Source organism: Garra rufa, chromosome 1 (assembly GCF_049309525.1).
Source record: "Garra rufa chromosome 1, GarRuf1.0, whole genome shotgun sequence".
In the NCBI taxonomy this organism is placed as follows: domain Eukaryota; kingdom Metazoa; phylum Chordata; class Actinopteri; order Cypriniformes; family Cyprinidae; genus Garra; species Garra rufa.
The window spans coordinates 57,425,765-57,445,918 of NC_133361.1; the positions used below are offsets into that span (position 1 = coordinate 57,425,765).

At 37.9% G+C, this 20,154-nt stretch overlaps 1 protein-coding gene across 1 annotated transcript in view; it reads right to left on the bottom strand.

The window, feature by feature from the left end:
• The window catches only part of rnf213a (ring finger protein 213a), a 306,385-nt gene extending 293,140 nt beyond the window's left edge, over positions 1-13,245 (bottom strand). Inside the window, exons 1-11 of the mRNA XM_073833166.1 lie at positions 13,146-13,245; positions 11,713-11,873; positions 10,961-11,631; positions 10,788-10,854; positions 7,193-7,344; positions 6,928-7,098; positions 6,639-6,850; positions 6,266-6,555; positions 3,294-3,553; positions 2,267-2,485; positions 2,101-2,205 (exon numbers count right to left, since the gene is read on the bottom strand). Coding sequence (XP_073689267.1) covers positions 2,101-2,205; positions 2,267-2,485; positions 3,294-3,553; positions 6,266-6,555; positions 6,639-6,850; positions 6,928-7,098; positions 7,193-7,344; positions 10,788-10,854; positions 10,961-11,631; positions 11,713-11,873; positions 13,146-13,245 — 2,408 coding nt within the window. The remainder of the gene's footprint in view (positions 1-2,100; positions 2,206-2,266; positions 2,486-3,293; positions 3,554-6,265; positions 6,556-6,638; positions 6,851-6,927; positions 7,099-7,192; positions 7,345-10,787; positions 10,855-10,960; positions 11,632-11,712; positions 11,874-13,145) is intronic.
• Positions 13,246-20,154: the final 6,909 nt, after the last annotated feature.

Below are 20,154 nucleotides of genomic sequence, written 5' to 3' on the forward strand. Positions count from 1 at the left end.
TAACGGCGATACATTTTCAGTAACGAGTAATCAGACGAATTACTGTTTCCCCCGTTACAACGCCGTTACTGTTACTGACAATAAAATGCGCGTTACTAGAACTGAGAACACTGAATCGGTTTTCATGCGAGCAGCATCTCTCTCAGCCATAGGACCTCTCTTTCTCTGTGGGTGTGTGTGTTTGTGTGTGTTCGGGGCGGGACACATAACTAGTGATGATGATTGGTGTGTCTGTAAACGTGGTGTAACTGAGAACGCGATGATTGGCTTAGATTAAATTTCCATTGTTTGCCAATCAGAGGCAGAGTAGTGCGGGTGAAGCAAACGCACACTGAAACACGCGCACGGTCAGTCGCACACACCAACATCCAGGACTCACAACGATGGCAAGTCCAACAAGTTCAAAGGTAGTTTTTGCTACCTGGAAGTATAAGCACTCGCTGAGGTGAAAAGCAAAAATGTTTTTGTAACGCCCAGGAAAAAAAGAGTCTCTCTGCGTCGGTGACAAGTAATTCTAATCTACTGAAGCACCTCACATCGTCATATGCCGACACAAAATTAATTTAATAATAATAATTATTATTATTTGTTTGTTTTTGGTACATTTCTTCAGAAGCATAATTTATATTTAGACTTATTTGTTGACGAGTTGTGGTCTGTGCAATAAATATTTAAAGTTCTAAACCATCTTTTGTGCTTTATTGTTCCTCTATAGTAATGATAATATTTATAATAATATGTTGAATTTAATAGTTGTCTCTCACGTTGTCCCACAACAACATTAAAATAGTGTAGGTTAGTGTACAATGTTTTATATTTATTGTATAGTTATATTAAATTAGATTTTTTTTTTTAAAGTAACGCAATAGTTACTTTGCCTGGTAATTAGTTACTTTTCTAATGATGTAACTCAGTTACTAACTCAGTTACTATTTGTGAGAAGTAACTAGTAACTATAGCTAATTACTTTTTTAAAGGTATGTGCCCAACACTGATATTCACGGACCTTCCAAATAAGGCAATAACAGAGCATTTCATTCTAGGGACAAATCCTTGGGTTGTAAATGGACCTGTAAAACCATTTCTGGAGAATTTTTGCCCTTTCCTATGCCATATACCTTCTATGTAGATATCAGAAAACAATTTAAAATAATGTTTCAATGCATTCTATGGCACCTTTAAATAACTGGAAAGATAGCATTCGTCACCAGGATTGGTTTGCAGCCATCGACCTGAAGGATGCGTACTTTCATGTTCTCTCATTTGGCCTGTCCCTGTCCCCCCGTGTTTTTACCAAACTCGCGGAGGGTGCCCTGACCCCTCTTTGGTGGAAGGGCATTCACATCCTCAACTATCTCGACAACTGGCTGATTATAGCCCACTCACGAGATCTGTTGTACGAAAACAGGGACACGGTGTTCCAGCACCTCAGCCACCTGGGCCTTCCAGTCAACCGAGAGAAGAGCAAGCTCTCCCCTGTGCAGAGGATCTCTTTTCTTGGCATGGAGCTGGACTCGGTCAACATGACAGCACGCCTCACCATCGAGCGCATGCAGTCAGTGCTGAACTGTCTAAAATTATTCAGACACAGGACAGCGGTCCCTCTCAAAATCTTTCAGAGGCTCCTGGGGCATATGGCAGCCGCAGCCGCAGCCGCAGTTACGCCACTGGGCTTGCTTCATATGAGACCGCTTCAGTGCTGGCTACACGACCGAGTCCCAAGATGGGCATTGCACCGTGGCACTCTCTGGATTGGCGTTTCCCTGGAATGTCGCCTCCTATTCAGCCCTTGCTCGGACCCTGTCTTCCTACGGGTCAGAGTGCCCCTAGGGCAGGTTTCCAGGCATGTTGTAGTCAACACGGATGCCTCCATGACGGGCTGGGGTGCCGTATGCAACAAGCAGCCTCAGGCTCCTGGACGGGACCTCGACTGCAGTGGCATATCAACTGAGTAGAGATGCTAGCAGTGCTTCTTGCATTGCGTCGGTTCCTTCCGATGCTCCACGACAAACACGTGCTCATCTGTACAGACAACATTGCGACCGTAGAGTACATCAACTGTCAGGGTGGTCTACACTCCCGTCGCATGTCGCAACTTGCCCGCCATAATTCACATTCCACGAGAGCTCAACCATGCAGCCGACACGCTCTCGTGGCAGCTTACTCTTCCTGGAGAATGGCGACTCCACCCCCAGACGGTCCAACCTAAAAATTCAACATTAAAATAGCAGAAAAACATTTGGAAAGCTACAGACAAATTTACTACCTTCGATCCTGGTTTCTGGTGGGAGTTATCTGATTTGCTGGTTTGATCCCCTGCAGTCCAGCCCAGCTCAGCTCATATTGTGAGTTGACTTTAGTAGACACTGGCTCAAATGGTTTTGAAGTGCCCTTGAGAAGGTGCAGTAGTGGTATTACAATGATCCATTTGGGCATGTCCTCTGTTTTTACTCTGTTGATCAATTCCTTCACCATGTCAGACAAGCTGAAGAGCAAATCAGTTATTAAGAGCAACAGTTATTATAAGCTTTTGAATAATTATGCCTTTTTTGTATACATTTTGTATAAGCTCGACAATGGCATGCTGTTGAATGCTATGCTATCAATGCTATGCTATCACTTTTTTTATTAATTTAACACAACCTTGGTGAATAAAAGTATTAATTTCTTTCAAAAAAGAAAGAATAAAAATTTACTGACCCCAAACTTTTGAACAGTAGTGTATATTGTTAGAAAAGATTTCTATTTTAAATAACTGCTGTTCTTTTTAACTTTGTGTTCATTAAAGAATCCTAAAAAAATCTCACGGGTTCCAAAAAAATTAGGCAACACAACTGTTTCCATCACTGATAATAAATCAGTATATTACAATGATTTCTGAAGGATCATGCGACACTAATTCTGATTTGATTTATATGTTAAAAAAGAAAAACATAGTTTTACATTGTAATAATATTTTACAATATAACATTTTTTCTGTATTTTTTATCAAATAAATGCAGCCTTGATGAGCATTAAAAACGTATTTTACCATTAATTTAAATAATAAATAAATTAACAAAATAACATAGCACACCAAAAATAATTCTTATTTTTTTGTTATAAAAGCCAAAAATATTTGTAATTTCATCAACATCAAAATAAAATGACCTTAAGATGATTTTGTATTCTAAAATGTTCTACAGTTTATTTGATGTGATGATCTCTTAGACTTAGTTTATTTCAGAAGTCTTTTGTTTTTCTACACGTTATGATCTCTACAGTTTACATATAACCAAAATTACTATACTCACTTTTTTATTACTGAGAACGATTCTGTTATGTCTGTCCAGAAAGATAGGAATTTATCATTGGGCAATTTTGGCAGGCACAGGGCAGTACAGAGATGAGAAAGAGTCCCCTTGTCCAATTCTAGATGATACTGTTGCCATACATAGAGCATAATGAGGCCAGCCTTCAGTGGCTCCTTGATGAATCTGCTCTTTTCCTCGTTGTCTTTCTGTAACTCTGGAGTCACCTGCTCCAGCATGAATTGCTTCAACAGCTTCCTCACCTGACATGGAAAAAAATTAGATGATATGTTGGATTTCATGTAGACATTAGCATTTAATGTGTTAGCACAGATGTCGGTTTGTGCTCTTAAAGGCATAGTTCCTCAAAAGCAAAAATTCTGTAATTATGTAGTCAAGTTTAACTTTCTTTTTCACTTTTGCTTTTTAGATATTGACAGCCCCAGTCCCCAACACTACAGCACCCGTCCTGACAAAACCAGCATCTAGTAAGTTTCATGATAACCACAGTCAAAACACACATATAGCACCTCAATACCATTGTAAAAATACAAAGCTATGTTTTGTAGGTATCTGTATAAGAAACAGTAGTCTAAATACATTTAATGTAAATGTACAAACACTACAGCTTAATCACAAAAATACTGTGTATATGTATAAATATACAGTAGTCAACACTTGAAGTGGATCAAACCCTGGTGAAAAAACCAGCTAAAACCAGCCTAGGCTGGTTGGCTGGTTTTAGCTGGTCAACCAGCCTGGTTTTAGCTGGTCATAGCTGGGAGGCAGGCTGGTTTTAGAGGGGTTTTGGCCATTTTTCCAGCATGGCCAGGCTGGTCAGGCTGGTCTTAGCTGGTCAGGCTGGGAAACCACCAGCTAAAACCAGCCTGACCAGCCTGGCCAGGCTGGGAGACCAGCTAAAACCAGCCATTTCCAGCTTAAACCAGCTAAGACCAGCCAACCAGCCTAGGCTGGTTTTAGCTGGTTTTTTCAGCAGGGAAACCTTTCATCAAGGTTGCCCCAAAACCAAAACAATACCCATTCTTGTCTTAGGACATGATGAACTTTTTTGATCCACTTCAAATGTTGACTACTGTATACATACAGTCAGGCCCAAAATTATTCATACCCCAAGCAAATTCTGACTTAAACGTACTTTTATTCAACCAGCAAGTCTTTTTTTTTTTTACCGGAAATGACACAGGCTTCTCCCAAAAGATAATAAGACGATGTACGAGGCATAATTGTGGAAAAAAAAATATTTCTCAGCTTTTATTTACATTTGAACAAAATATGGTATCTCCAAAATTATTCATACCCTTGTCACAGTCTATGGGAAAATCCAAAGTTCTTTACCATTCCAAATAGTCCAAGCTGTTCTAAAGCATCCTAATTACCCTGATTCATTGGGAACAGCTGTTTCAATCAATTCAACAGGTGAAAACCAGAAGCCCTCTGCTGTTGGTTTGTGGACAGTCATGGCAAAGACAAAGGAGCTGACTGAGGACCTGCGGCTGCGCATTGTGGCTGCTCACAAGTCAGGAAAGGGCTATAAGACCATATCTAAATGTTTCAGTTCCAGTGGCTGCAGTGCAAAATATTATTAAAAAATACTTTTTATCCACACAGTGAAAAATCTCAAAGGACGTGGTCGGAAGCCAAAAGTGACACCTGTGCTGGCCAGGAGGATAGTGAGAGAGGTAAAAAAAGAATCCAAGGATCACCACCAAGGCCATCCTGATGAATCTGGGCTCTGCTGGTGGCAACATCTCAAGGCAGACAGTCCAACGGACACTGCACACCACTGGGTTCCACGGATGCAGACCAAGAAGGACACCACTTCTCCGATAAGGCACACAAAAGCCCGCTTGGTCTTTGCAAATGCTCATCTGGACAAAGAAGAAGACTTCTGGTCTTCTGTTTTATGGTCAGAAGAAACAAAAATTGAATTGTTGGGCCACAATGATGTAGCCTTCATTTGGTGTAAAAAAGGAGAAGACTTCAACCCTAAGAACATCTTCCCCACTGTCAAACATGGTGGTGGGAAACAATACATTTTGCAGCCAGAGTCCTGACTTAAATCTAATTGAGAATCTGTGGAGGGAGCTAAAGATCAGGGTGATGGCAAGGAGACCCTCCAACCTGAAATAGTTGGAGCTCATCGCTACAGATGAATGGGAAAAAATATCAGTGGAGACATGCAAAAAGCTGGTCAGCAATTATAGGAAGCATTTGATTGCTGTAATAGCCAATAAAGGCTTTTCTATTGATTATTGAGAGGGGTATGAATCATTTTGGACATGCCACTTTTTGTTCAAATGAAAATAAAAGATGAATAATATTTTTATTCCACAATGGAAATTTAATACGTCTACATTAATAATATAAAAAAATTCCATATGTCCTACATTTTTGCCACAATACCATGGTACAGTTAGTGTTACTACGGTAAATCCATGGTAAATTATGTCAATTTGTAGATTGAAAAGCCCTCTGACTGTATCGTGGTGTATCACAGTGGTTCTCCAATTTGTCAGCGCTTTTTCATCTGGATTTACACTAGTTTAAATCAACGAGTCATTTCACATTCTTTGCTGAATTTAAGCACTTCACACTGGATCTCACAGCGCTGTTTAGCGTGATCGAGACTCATAAGCGATTAAACGCATCTGCTACAGTAACCTCACACTTCACTGCCATTTGAACTTTGAACCGAGCAGATAATCGGCCCGTGTGGTGCGAATCAGATGATTAGCATGGTTTCGTTCTGCTTTTGGCGCATAAACTTTATATCGAATATTTATCGAACTCTTGATATCGTTTTATTGAGAACAATTATATTGCGATAATTATCAATATCATTTTATCCCCCAGCCCTATGATGCATTACTGACAGAATTCTTTTTTGGAGGAACTAGTCTTGTAATGTATGGATGTGTTTAGTATGTGATGAGTTACATATTGTTTATACTTACATCTTTTTCACTGTAATCGAGTGAGGACCATTTTGTCTGTGTCTTTTCAAATACAAAAGGGTTTCCATAGACCCCAAAAAACTGTTTGAGTTGATTAAAGAAGTTGCTGAGGTTAATTTTGCTCCAGCTTCTCAGGAGGTCAAAGATAGTTTCCAGCATGACGGTACCAGCAATTTGTCTCCCTTGGAGTATACCTTTCTTATGATCAGGCCAAACTGCTTTTCTGATCCATTCAAACATATTCTTAGCTGGCTCTGCACAGATGATATCATCATACTGATGCCATTCCCCTGCAATACACCAAAAGAACAAATTTAGTCTCTTAAAGGTGAAAGTCAAAGTTAAATAAAGATTTCTAAAAAGCTTCACCCACCTTGATCATTTAGGAGATGTGATTTAACAAACAGACATCTGTTGGTGGTTTCATTTGAATCCAATTTGTAGATGTATTCATAACGTAATTCATACTTCTGCTTTTTTGCTTTTTTATACACAACATACTTGTAGGGGATGGACACAGATTCAGCATCAGTTTTTTTGCATACAAATTTCCCTTCAACAAGAAATCCATGCTCTCCGAGATCCCTAAAAATCAAATTATTTTTTAATAACTGGTTTTAGCAATGAATAATTAATATCTGGCTCAGAAAATCTTTACTAACCGTGTCACAAACAGTTCGACTAGATCTTTTTCCCAGTTACCAATGTGACTACCAGCCCTTATAAAAACATAATCCTCCTCTGGCTTAAACTTAAAGTCTTTTGACAGGACTGCATGAAAGTAAATGGTGAGTTTGTCACTGGAACTTATATGTTGATTTGATGCTGGATTTCTGCAATTAAAAAATATTAATATGACAACATTCCACAGAGAAAAACTACTATAAGTGCAACCAAAAAGTGCATTCATCACACGATTCAGCATACCTTTTTGGGAGCACAACACACTGACTTTCTGTATCATCACTTTCTTTGTGTTTCTGATCCACAGCAGAATCTTTCTTTCCATGACCAGACTGCTGCTGTTTCTGATCATGCTTAACATTCACCGGTGAATCTCCACTGGAACCGTGATACTTCTAAATGCAACATAAACAGAAATGGTCATCTTTTAACTCCAAGTTTGGAATTTCCAGTAACTTACTGGCCAAAATATTCATCCACATAGCTAACCTTTGGATAAAACATGTCTGACTTGGTAAAGCTTTAGTTCTCTCTAATTGCAGCTCCCAAATTTACACCCATACTTAGACAGTGCACATTTTCTATTTACAAATATATACAATATATATGTATACAGAGTATATATATACAGGGGCGGATTAAGGTTGTCAGGGGCCCCTAGGCTGCTCTTTGTGTGAGGCATCTTTCTCATGCTGCATGCTCACTGCATGCTCACTTTCATAATCAACATTGATTAAATTAAAAAACAATGACGTAACATATTTTCCAACCCAGCCCTCGGCCCTGTTGCAACAGTTGTTGTTTAGGTACCTTAAACGTGCACGTACAGTCTCGGAGTCATCGCTGCAACCAGGAGATGAAGAGAGCCGAGACCCACATCACCTAGCACATACAGGTCCTTTTAAAAAAATTAGCATATTGTGATAAAGTACATTATTTTCTGTAATGTACTGATAAACATTAGACTTTCATATATTTTAGATTCATTACACACTAACTGAAGTAGTTCAAGCCTTTTATTGTTTTAATATTTATGATTTTGGCATACAGCTCATGAAAACCCAAAATTCCTATCTCAAAAATTAGCATATTTCATCCGACCAATAAAAGAAAAGTGTTTTTAATACAAAAAAAAGTCAACCTTCAAATAATTATGTTCAGTTATGCACTCAATACTTGGTCGGGAATCCTTTTGCAGTAATGACTGCTTCAATGTGGAGTGGCATGGAGGCAATCAGCCTGTGGCACTGCTGAGGTGTTATGGAGGCCCAGGATGCTTCGATAGCAGCCTTAAGCTCATCCAGAGTGTGGGGTCTTGCATCTCTCAACTTTCTCTTCACAATTTCCCACAGATTCTCTATGGGGTTCAGGTCAGGAGAGTTGGCAGGCCAATTGAGCACAGTAATACCATGGTCAGTAAACCATTTACCAGTGGTTTTAGCACTGTGAGCAGGTGCCAGGTCGTGCTGAAAAATGAAATCTTCATCTCCATAAAGCTTTTCAGCAGATGGAAGCATGAAGTGCTCCAAAATCTCCTGATAGCTAGCTGCATTGACCCTGCCCTTGATAAAACACAGTGGACCAACACCAGCAGCTGACATGGCACCCCAGACCATCACTGACTGTGGGTACTTGACACTGGACTTCAGGCATTTGGGCATTTCCCTCTCCCCAGTCTTCCTCCAGACTCTGGCACCTTGATTTCCAAATGACATGCAAAATTTGCTTTCATCCGAAAAAAATGCTTTGGACCACTGAGCAACAGTCCAGTGCTGCTTCTCTGTAGCCCAGGTCAGGCGCTTCTGCCGCTGTTTCTGGTTCAAAAGTGGCTTGACCTGGCGCCTGTACACGGTGGCTCTGGATGTTTCTACTCCAGACTCAGTCCACTGCTTCCGCAGGTCCCCCAAGGTCTGGAATCGGTCCTTCTCCACAATCTTCCTCAGGGTCCGGTCACCTCTTCTCGTTGTGCAGCGTTTTCTGCCACACTTTTTCCTTCCCACAGACTTCCCACTGAGGTGCCTTGATACAGCACTCTGGGAACAGCCTATTCGTTCAGAAATTTCTTTCTGTGTCTTACCCTCTTGCTTGAGGGTGTCAATGATGGCCTTCTGGACAGCAGTCAGGTCGGCAGTCTTACCCATGATTGCGGTTTTGAGTAATGAACCAGCCTGGGAGTTTTTAAAAGCCTCAGGAATCTTTTGCAGGTGTTTAGAGTTAATTAGTTGATTCAGATGATTAGGTTAATAGCTCGCTTAGAGAACCTTTTCATGATATGCTAATTTTTTGAGATAGGAATTTTGGGTTTTCATGAGCTGTATGCCAAAATCATCAATATTAATACAATAAAAGGCTTGAACTACTTCAGTTAGTGTGTAATGAATCTAAAATATATGAAAGTCTAATGTTTATCAGTACATTACAGAAAATAATGAACTTTATCACAATATGCACATTTTTTGAAAAAGACCTGTATGTTTGTCTCTGCCACCCCAGGATGCTAGCGCGACCAGCGCCATTGCTAGGAGGGCGCCACCGCCTCTGCTTCTCAGCGCCTCTGCCTCGCGAGTGGATGATAGCCCTGAAGACGCCTAGCAATGGTTTAACCTTTAGTTAAGTTATACCTTAAGAGTCTTCGTAGCGCTCTAAGAGACAACGTTATCGGGAAACGCAGCCCAGGAATGATGCTTATGATGCGTAATGGAGATTCCAAAGAGCTCTTCTTTGGTCAGAACCACGGAGAGCGATCACGGATAGGTCCGTCCTATGCACCGAAACTTTTTTACAATGCAACAAAATATTTAAAGAGCAAGCTATTAAAATCTATATTATGTATAGTCACAGATAATTTAACAGTATATTAGTCAGTAATTTTTATTAGGTTAAACAGTGATTAGATAACGTTTTTAATTTAACGTTCACAATTGGTCTGGCCCATCCAAACTGGAATCCCGGTGTCATGCCATGCCTGGTTCGCGCTTAAGTAAAAAAAAAAACACGTGAGGCCCCTAGGCTGCAGCCTATGTAAGCCTGTACGTTAATCTGCGCCAGTATATATATATATATATATATATATATAGAGAGAGAGAGAGAGAGAGAGAGAGAGAGAGAGAGAGAGAGAGAGAGAATGAAAGAATAGCTAATTTCAGAAAATGCTAAATCATTGATTAACAGTGATTGTCTTTAACAAATAGATTTATTTATTTTTTTATCATTTCTATTTAAATATTTATTTTTTGATTACCTTAGATTTACTCTGTTGGTCAAATACCATGTCCTGTGATGAATTCTGTGATTCTTGATTTTGATTTCTGTGAAGTTTAAGTATGTATTGTCATTACAAAGAAAATGACAATAGAAACCTGGTTTAAGAAACAAGAAGCATTTATCAAAATACATAACGAGATTTACATACTTTTTTGTTTTAGGAGATGAGACATGTTCAATGCCTTTGCTGGTTTCAGCTTTCCCACTTTTATTTTGTTTCTCAGATGGTGTATTTTTTTGGTCTGCACAAGCAGACTGCTGCTTCTTACTCTGCTCAACCTTCACTGAAGAATCACCACTGGAACCATGATTCTTCTAAATACAACATAAAAACAGATACTCATCATATATAGTAACTATAGTTTTGGAATTTCCAGTAACAGATCAACATATTGGTCCAGTCAACCAATCAACTATGGGCTATCTGAGATTGTTAGCACTAGCTAATAAAACATCTTTAGCTCTGTCTAAGTCCAGCTTTCACATTTAAACAGTTGGTAAAATGTATTTTGTTTTACTTTATTAACTATTTATTTATAATTTCTACATAAATATCTACTTAATTTTTGTTTACCTTAGATTTATTCGGTGGGCCAAATACCATGTCCTGTGATGAATTCTGTGATTCCTCATTCTGATTTCTATAAAGGTAAAGTATGTATTGACATTTCAATAAAATGATAAGAGAAACTTGGTTTAAAAAACAAGAAGCATTCATCCAAATACAAAAAAAAAAGATTTGCATACTTTTTTGTTTTAGTAGATGCTGCTTCCCCACTTTCATTTTGTTTCTCGGATGCTGTATTCTTCTGGTCTACATGAGCAGACTGCTGCTTCTGACTCTGCTTAACCTTCACTGAAGAATTGCCGCTGGAGCTGCGGTTGATCGGTGCCCCCACATCCTGCTCATCTGTCTCCCTTTGATTTCCTTTGGTGCTCTTTATGTTTGCATTCTGGTCCATATCACCATCTTGAATCTTTTGTCCTTTATTCTTAGATTTAACTTTGTCTTCTTCAGTTTTCTGATTTGCTCCCATAGTCACTGCTGGGGAAGCTTTGTCAGTGCTAATGCTGATCAGCTCTTGGGTTGATTGTGACTTAGATGTTTCTGTCATTTCAGGTGCTACACAACTCTCTTCGCTACTATTAGGCCGCTCATCAGACTGACCTACAGCAGCATCTATGGGTAAAGCATGTTGTTTTGGCTCAGCAGTTTCAGTCTCTGGTGGGCTCAGATGAGAGGATGATTCAGCTGGTTTGGGCATGTCATCTACAGTGCAGTAAGAGCAATCACTGTCAGAAGATTGATCATCCTCCATTTTCTTTTCTTTTTCAGTCAGCGATATATCAGAGAGATCTGAGGTCAGAGACAAAGGGCCCTCTGCAACACCTGTTTTTTTCTTCTTCTTCTTTCTTTTCTGTAGAAGCATGATAAATTTCATAATAAGTATTACATCCAGGAAGATTTTATTCTTATAATACATTTTAATGTCCAGCACCTTTTTCTTTGGGTTAGGGATTATATCTTCATTTGGTCGTTTTGGGGATACATTGGCATTCTGGTAATCCAATGCATCTGATTCATGTCCAATATCAGTCATTTCTGCATCGGTACTCTGTGGAATGTTTAAGGATGTTTGACACCCGTCTTGTGGCTTGTCTAATAAACAAAAAAACAACGTCACTAAAGTAGTCACAAATCTCAATGTGCTTTGCTCAATGTGCACATAATTCTAGTTCAAAATCCTATATTTAGGACTCAGTGTCTGCAATGTCATTCCATTAACAGACACTGGTTCTGTTCAAATGGTGTAGTAAATATCTGACACAACAAAACTGCTTGCAAAACATTAATGACAAAGTCAACATGGAATGTCATCCTTAGCCTATTTGGTTCTGTAATGTGAAGTATTTGTAAATGGATCTGTATAATCAAATGAGAAAAAAAATGAACTGAACAATATTTAAGTAGTTGTTTATTCTTAAATCAAATTATCAAATCGATTAAACATTGATAACTATATAGATGTATATACATCACATATGAAATATGGTGTCAGATCAATAACATAAAATATTTTTGATATTTGTCTTACAGCATCATGACAGTCAGGCCATACAAGAACAAATAAGGTTATTCATTGTATGAACTTTTTGGAGCTTGAATTAATTTCAGGCTATCTTGAAGTATTTTTGGAGCTTGAAACATTCTTTGACTTTCATTGTATGGCCAAAAACTACTTAATTGCACAAAATGAGTCAAACCCATCAAATATGATGGGTTGGAGTTGGAATGTAAAATGTATTTGTGACATCAGTGGAAAAGAAAAGTTGCTTTAGAGGTGGGGAAAATTATTAAAATTTGACGCGGAAATTAAAAATTACAAAGATTTTTTTTCTTTGGAATAATTTGTATTAATGAATCACACAATAAGACCAAAAAACATGTGTTTTGATTTGATGTTGACCTTAAGCAGTCTGCACTATAACAAAAGAATGAGAAACTTTTAGCATCATTCACTTACTGTACATAAGATGCATCCGACAACATAAGCAATGTGTCTACTTCGTAGTGTTGTGTCCGAAACTGCTCACTCATTTACTATATAGTAAATGCCACACAATTAAGTATATGGAGAAAAACTACTGACCAATAATAAGTGAACTGAGATGCAGCTATACATCACACTGCATATTGTGTTAGATGATATATATACACCTTAAATGTCCTGTTTAAATGTCAAAGTAAGTGTTTTTTTATATTAAATCATCTGTATAATTGAGTGAAATTTTAATGGAAATTATTATTAATGTATAACTAAAAATGCATAAATAAGCATTTAGAATAAGGAAATAAATAATAGTATTAGTAAGTAACAAATGAAATTACAGAATCACAAATGGTAAGATCTATAAAGTCTCAGGCACCCACCTGCTGTCTTATTTAACTGAGATGTTATCTTACAGCCACACCGACTGCAGAAGTTTGGTGCCTTTTCCAAAGACACATGACTGCACTGAGGACACTTCATTCTCCGGTAATGTCTGCAAAGATCACAAGTATGAGGTAAGGGGTTTTACCCACTATTCCACAATATAATGATAAAACACAAGTGCTCACGTCACATGACTTTTAAGAACTCCATATTGCTTTCAATTTCTATTTGCATATAAATGAAAGTTCACCATTTACAAAGTGAAATAGTAAACACAGACTGTGGGAATCACTTGTGTGAATTAAAACAAACAGCATTCACTTTATCTAAGTGCAGAGATCCACTTTAAAATAAAATAATAAAACGTTTAAGACACGCAGTAATAAATCTATTCTACACACAATTGTGCCTGAATACCAGAAGTCACAATTTAAAATGCTTCTATTGTAAATCTTTCTAATTAAATTTAATTTGTGAAAAGTTGAAATGTAGAAATGAAACATATGAAGAAATATCTTTTTTTAGAATGGCATAATATTCACTTTTTCTTTTTTCTTTACTGACAGCAGCACAGGATCATGTTTTCCAGAATAATTTAGGAATGTTCCAAAGAGCACCTTGTGCTTCAAATTTTAATCTGTACAATGGAGTTCACATGGACAATTTGGTTTAATTTATTGGATAAAACCTATGTTATGACCTCCTTACATTTTTTTTTTTTATTTTTAAACAACTGTATTCTACTTTAGCTTTTTTTTGTGCATTTAATTTTTTCAACATTATATGATCGTTATTTAAAATAACTTTCAATGAGCATTCAACAAACAAATTCATGCATATTCTGCAGTCATAGCAGAAGCCACTGTGATACGCACATACCTGACATTTTGTGTTTTATTATGTAATTGAAAAATTAATAACAAAATTAATCATGGCTTTAGTACAAATTAAACAAAAAAAAACGTTTACTATACTTAAACCATGGTAACTACAAATGAAACATGGTTTTGATATTCTAATCATATTTTAAGCCTTGTATTTGTAGTAGAACTGATTTTACAAATGGTCATCAATATGGCAAAAAAACATGGTTACCATGGTTACTGTAATAAAACCATGGTTAATTTTCGTAAGGGTTATAAAAGCAACAAGCCACTCCAAGCAATGTTAACTGTCCTCTCCTTCACCCTTTGCACCTACATTCACCTACATTCTAAATTTCACTCTTTCACAACGAAAGAACAAATTAATAAAGAACAAATAAAACTTTATGCATTAATACAAATATAAACTAATATATAATTCAGAAAATTAATCTAAATTAATATAGATTTAAATTAAAATGAACAATGTAAAAGCAAATATGAATTCGTTTATTTTTGACAGAACAGGTACTCCTGTATGTTGCCAAGCGCCCCAGCAGAGGCCGCTGTCGCTCAATTGTCTGTAAATTAAAAGTAATGCGAGCAACAAGAACCCTGTCAGGCTGCCACAAAATGAAACTATAATAATATGAAGACATTTCGATTGTAAACATCAAGCGCATATGATTATATATGTAGTAATATGTTGTATATATAAAATAAGCCGTTCTTTGAACATCATAGGCTAATTTTGATAACGTCAGGCTATGACGTCTCTGAATGACGAACCTGTCACATTATTTCACAACCATCTTCTAATCTATTAAACAAACAAAACTTGTACGTTTCCGTCTATCGACAACTTAACTTAACGATCTGTGCATAGTAAACCATTATTTTATCAGTAAAATTGCACAACAAATAGCTCGAAACAAACTCGACAACGCAATACTGACGTTGACAAGCAAGCTAACTAGAATTCCTCTCAGACAAGCTACTTAAAAGAATGAAAAGTCTGTACGAGTGTTATTTTAGCTGTATGGATGATCTGGTGTATGATATTAATGCCCGAACTATACGAACTTGCAGTCTGATCTCTTCCTCATGTGACATGCTAAAGCTAAACTGACACACATTAAACATGCAAGTACACACTTTGGTTTGTCTTACCTAGTGCAGGTGTGCGTTTTAACAGATGAAGACACATGTCATCGTTGCACATCAACGTATATTTGACCCTTAGTCGCACAGCTCAGTTCTGATCATGTTCATCTGCTCCACACACAATGAAAGTAGCTACTGAGGAAGAGCTTAGGAGCTTACATTTCTGAAGTTTCGTTTCGTGAAAAATGGGCGTGATTTTCATGTGTAGTGTAGCCTATCTGTTTAGACAAAACTACAAGCCAGTACCACAATTGGAAGTACATATATTCATAGAAAAAATCTTTAAAAATGTCAGTTTATATTTTATAAATGTTTATTCAGGAGGATCTTACTGTAAAGTGCCTTTATAAAACACCCCCTCAGTTATTTTAACATCTAGTCACAGTAAAGCATATTAAATGTATTATTTTTTCTCGGCATATTTGACAAGTATAAAGTGTAAGTAAACTTTAAGATAGTTGAAACTCTTGAAATATATTCTGCATTGAAATTGACTGAAATATATTGTTCTCTTATTTCTTATTAGGCTACTTGAAGACACAAACCACATGTTCTGTTTACAGAACAGTGTTACAGCATCAACATGTACAACAAAAAGGTCAAAAGTTATTGTGGTGACAGTTGAAGCCCCCAGCTTCCTGAATTAAAAAAAAAAAATCCTAAAACAAAAAATTCAATATAACACAAAGTAAAATATTATTCTAAGTAGGTCATTCCTTTGACCCTATTCAGGGCCAGTGCTTCTCTTTAAAGGCTTACTGATAGTGAAATCAAAAAGACCACCACCAGGACAAATTCAAAATGTTTAGCACTGTTGAGTTGTGCTTGGGAGCTCAGTTTACCCAAGGAACAAAACAGCAGTTTCACTACAGAAGTGACTTCACATTTGACAGACTATTATTATCAAATACTACTGTAGGGTAGACCGGGTACAGTTGGTACAGGGGTACATTTGAAACACCTTTAAATTAAAATAAATTAAATTAACTTGTGTGCGCAACAAGTCGGATCTGTGATATTTGCTTGGCACGTGTATTAGCACCCTCTTCGATTATGAGAAATTTGAAGTACATGCGCTTTTCACTTCCTCATGTTCCTTCCACATTGAATAGCTTATCATCCTTACATGACTGTTAAAGTTAAATTACATTTTTGTAAACCTTAATCTGTGCTCTAAAACTGACATATTGCATGACTTTGTGTCATGCAAGGTCATCATAAAATCTAGAGAAATGTTTGAGGTGGTCAATTTATTTTTACATATATGATAGAAAGCTGTCCAAAACCTAGAACAACCCAAAACTGTGATGTAGATAGAATGCTTTGCCAGTAGTGTTCTAGAACATTCACATGTTGCATGACATTTTTGTAACTCTTTAGCTGATACTTTTTCTGATCTCGAATCACAGAGCTCTTACAGAACACACACTTCTATACAAAGAGCAGCAACCTTTTCCATTTATAATTGTCTTTCCATGGACTGATGAACCTCAAGACTTTTAGAAATACCTCTGTAACACTGCATAAATACAATTCAACAAGCCTTAGATGTTCTAAGATTTCTTTTATTTAAAGCATGCTTCACATGAGACAGTACTTCTTGTAAATAGTACACTATCCGTGTTTTTTATAGGGAAGTTCACCTTTGATCAATGTATTGTTGGACTCCAGCAGGGCCCTGTTTAATCCAACCATAATTAGAAAATGATAAAAACAATTGTAAAACTGTTTCAAAACTGTTATAAAACATTTTTCAAGATATTTTGCTTTTTATCACATTCTGAGAAATTTCGAAAATGCACTAGCGCATTTGTTAATTTGTTAACCGTTTACACACCAACAAATAATCATTGTGGGAAGTAAGAAAGTGCAACAAAACATGATATTTAAGCTTTGCCAGCTGAAATCCCAAGAAGATTAACAGAAAGATAAAGAAATAGTGGATCTCTGTGGTTGGACAGCCAGAAAAACCAGGCATCTCATCTCAGTTTGGATTAAAGACTCAGACCAAGGAAATCACATGGACTGGTATTATAACCAGACTATATTCAACATTTCTTATAAATAGTAAGAAAAAAGGTTGCAGCTGATCATGGCAACAGTACCACTGATGATACAATACCCTATTTGCAAATGCAACAAAAAAGTGAAAAAAAAAAAAAAAAAAAAAAATAAATAAATAGTAGATATGGATTAGATACAGGGTACCTTTTCCTTTTATGTTTTGGACTCTGTTGACACTTAACTCTCCCAAGTAGCACTGGACTGATACCTTTTGGAGAAACCATTACTCTTACCTTTTTCACCCTACACTGTGCATGATTACACAGTGTGTTCAATAACACTTGTTGCGTGTTGTGTGTTTGTTACTGTTTTGACTTACCTCAAGATAAGATAAAATATTATGACTAACTGATGCATAATAATCAATGATAAATGCAGGACTGACATACTTTTTCCTGCATCTGTATACTGCAAAAAGAAGGAGAGAAGAAAAATTTTGAGAAAGGAGAAAGAGATGGCAATGCTATAGTGAAGCTTCAGGCCAATCAATTTCAGGCCATCTTTCACAGATTTTCACTTTGTTGATATTTTATATAGACTAGCCAATTTCTGGAGCTTGCATCTAAACCAGGCTTTCTTACTTGAAGTCACATTGAAGTCACATACCAAAAGATCAAGCATGCACCTATAAAAACAACACTGAATTTGAAGATTCCTTTCTTCTTATGATTATGAATTGGCTGACGCATGGTGCAATTTCTAGAGTTTGACTTCTTAGGTCAGGTTCTGCTTTCTCTTTCTCAAGGTTACCAGTCTGGGATGAGGAATTCAAATACAAGAATCAGCACTGAGTAAAAGGCTCAAAGTAATTAAAAAGCTTGTGTGTCAATATACTTGCATGCTACGTACATTAGAGGCTGTGTTTTATGAAGATTTTATGTAATTTACTTTGCTAACAAGGATAAGAAGAGAGGAGAAGGCAAACAATTTAAGTTTTATAGTGTCCCCTCCAAAATAAAAAAAGTGTCAGAAAGACACGAATGCACATTTGAAAAGAGAACCAAGAATATTTCATAAAGTATTTATAAAGTATTTCATAATGCCTGTTTAAAAAAATAAATACACTAAAAAGAAAGGCCAAATCCACAACACATTACTTATAATAACGCCAAGAAAAAATAAAAATATTTTTTTTTATTTAGCCACCAGTCGGCGCTACTACACCTGTAATGGTGAAAAGATTTAAATACTGGCAAACAGTGGAGTAAACTGATGCGCTTTGTCACGGTGAGATAGATGAGGTCTGGGTCCAAATGCAGGTAAGTATTTTTTAATGAAAATAATAAGACAAAACCAAAAGGCCAACACGGCACAACACGACATAAACCAGGATTCAGAAACACCGAAATACATACAAGACATAAGACAATGCAGCCAGAATGAGTAGTGGGAAATGAGTTCTTATAGACCAGATAATTTTGACCAGGTGAGAGGTAAATGATTGCTAATGACAAACAGGAGTGTACAATTTTGGGGAAGTGCTGTGGAGGGAAGGGAAAACAGCGACCTCAGGTGGCTGAGGGAAGTCCCACAGCCCAGATCATGACAGTACCCCCTCTCAAAACAAAAGAAAAAAAGCAGAGAGAGCGGTCACCGCCGCGTCCGGAACAGAGAGAGCGGTCACCGCCGCGTCAGGAGCAGAGAGAGCGGTCACCGCCGCGTCAGGAGCAGAGAGAGCGGTCACCGCCGCGTCAGGAGCAGAGAGAGCGGTCACCGCCGCGTCAGGAGCAGAGAGAGCGGTCACCGCCGCGTCAGGAGCAGAGAGAGCGGTCACCGCCGCGTCAGGAGCAGAGAGAGCGGTCACCGCCGCGTCAGGAGCAGAGAGAGCGGTCACCGCCGCGTCAGGAGCAGAGAGAGCGGTCACCGCCGCGTCAGGAGCAGAGAGGGCGGTCACCGCCGCGTCAGGAGCAGAGAGGGCGGTCACCGCCGCGTCAGGAGCAGAGAGAGCGGTCACCGCCGCGTCAAGATCGGAGATAGCGGTCACCGCCGCGTCCGGAACAGAGACAGTGGAAGCCGCCTCCGCCGCCCAACGAGCGAAAATCGCCGTCATCCACTCGGGCTCAGTCGGCTCAACGACCGCCTCCGCCGCCCAACGAGCGCAAATGGCCGCCGTCTCTTTGGACAACGTCACCTTCTCCCTGAAGGGCAAAAAAGAAATCCTCCCTGCTGGACCCACTGATGCTGGCTGCATTCTGTCACGGTGAGATAGATGAGGTCTGGGTCCAAATGCAGGTAAGTATTTTTTAATGAAAATAATAACAAAACAAAACCAAAAGGCCAACACGGCACAACACGACATAAACTGAAATACTAAATAAACAAAACCAAGAACACGATCAAAGGCCAGGATTCAGAAACACCGAAATACATACAAGACATAAGACAATGCAGCCAGAATGAGTAGTGGGAAATGAGAGTTCTTATAGACCAGATAATTGTGACCAGGTGAGAGGTAAATGATTGCTAATGACAAACAGGAGTGTACAATTTGGGGAAGTGCTGTGGAGGGAAGGGAAAACAGCGACCTCAGGTGGCCGAGGGAAGTCCCACAGCCCAGATCATGACACTTTTAGCCTATTCATTGTTCTTTCTTGCAGAAATTTTTCTGATTAAATGTTTATGCCAAAGCCAATTGAATACTAAATTGTCTATCTTTATGGTTTATTTAACAGGAGATTTTTACATTTTTTAAATGTCGGATAAATAAGACGAAAGTCGGGAGACAATTGGTATAAGGTTATGCTCCACGGTGTTATTTTAGTATTACTGAGATACTATTACAGTTTTTGTTTTGAATTTCACTTTTTATTTCCTGCTTTCATTTTCATTTTTGTTAAAGTTTTAGTCATTTTTATTAGTTTGGTTTGTTTTAAAATGTCTCCATGGCTTTGTTAATCTTTGTTTACGTTGTTTT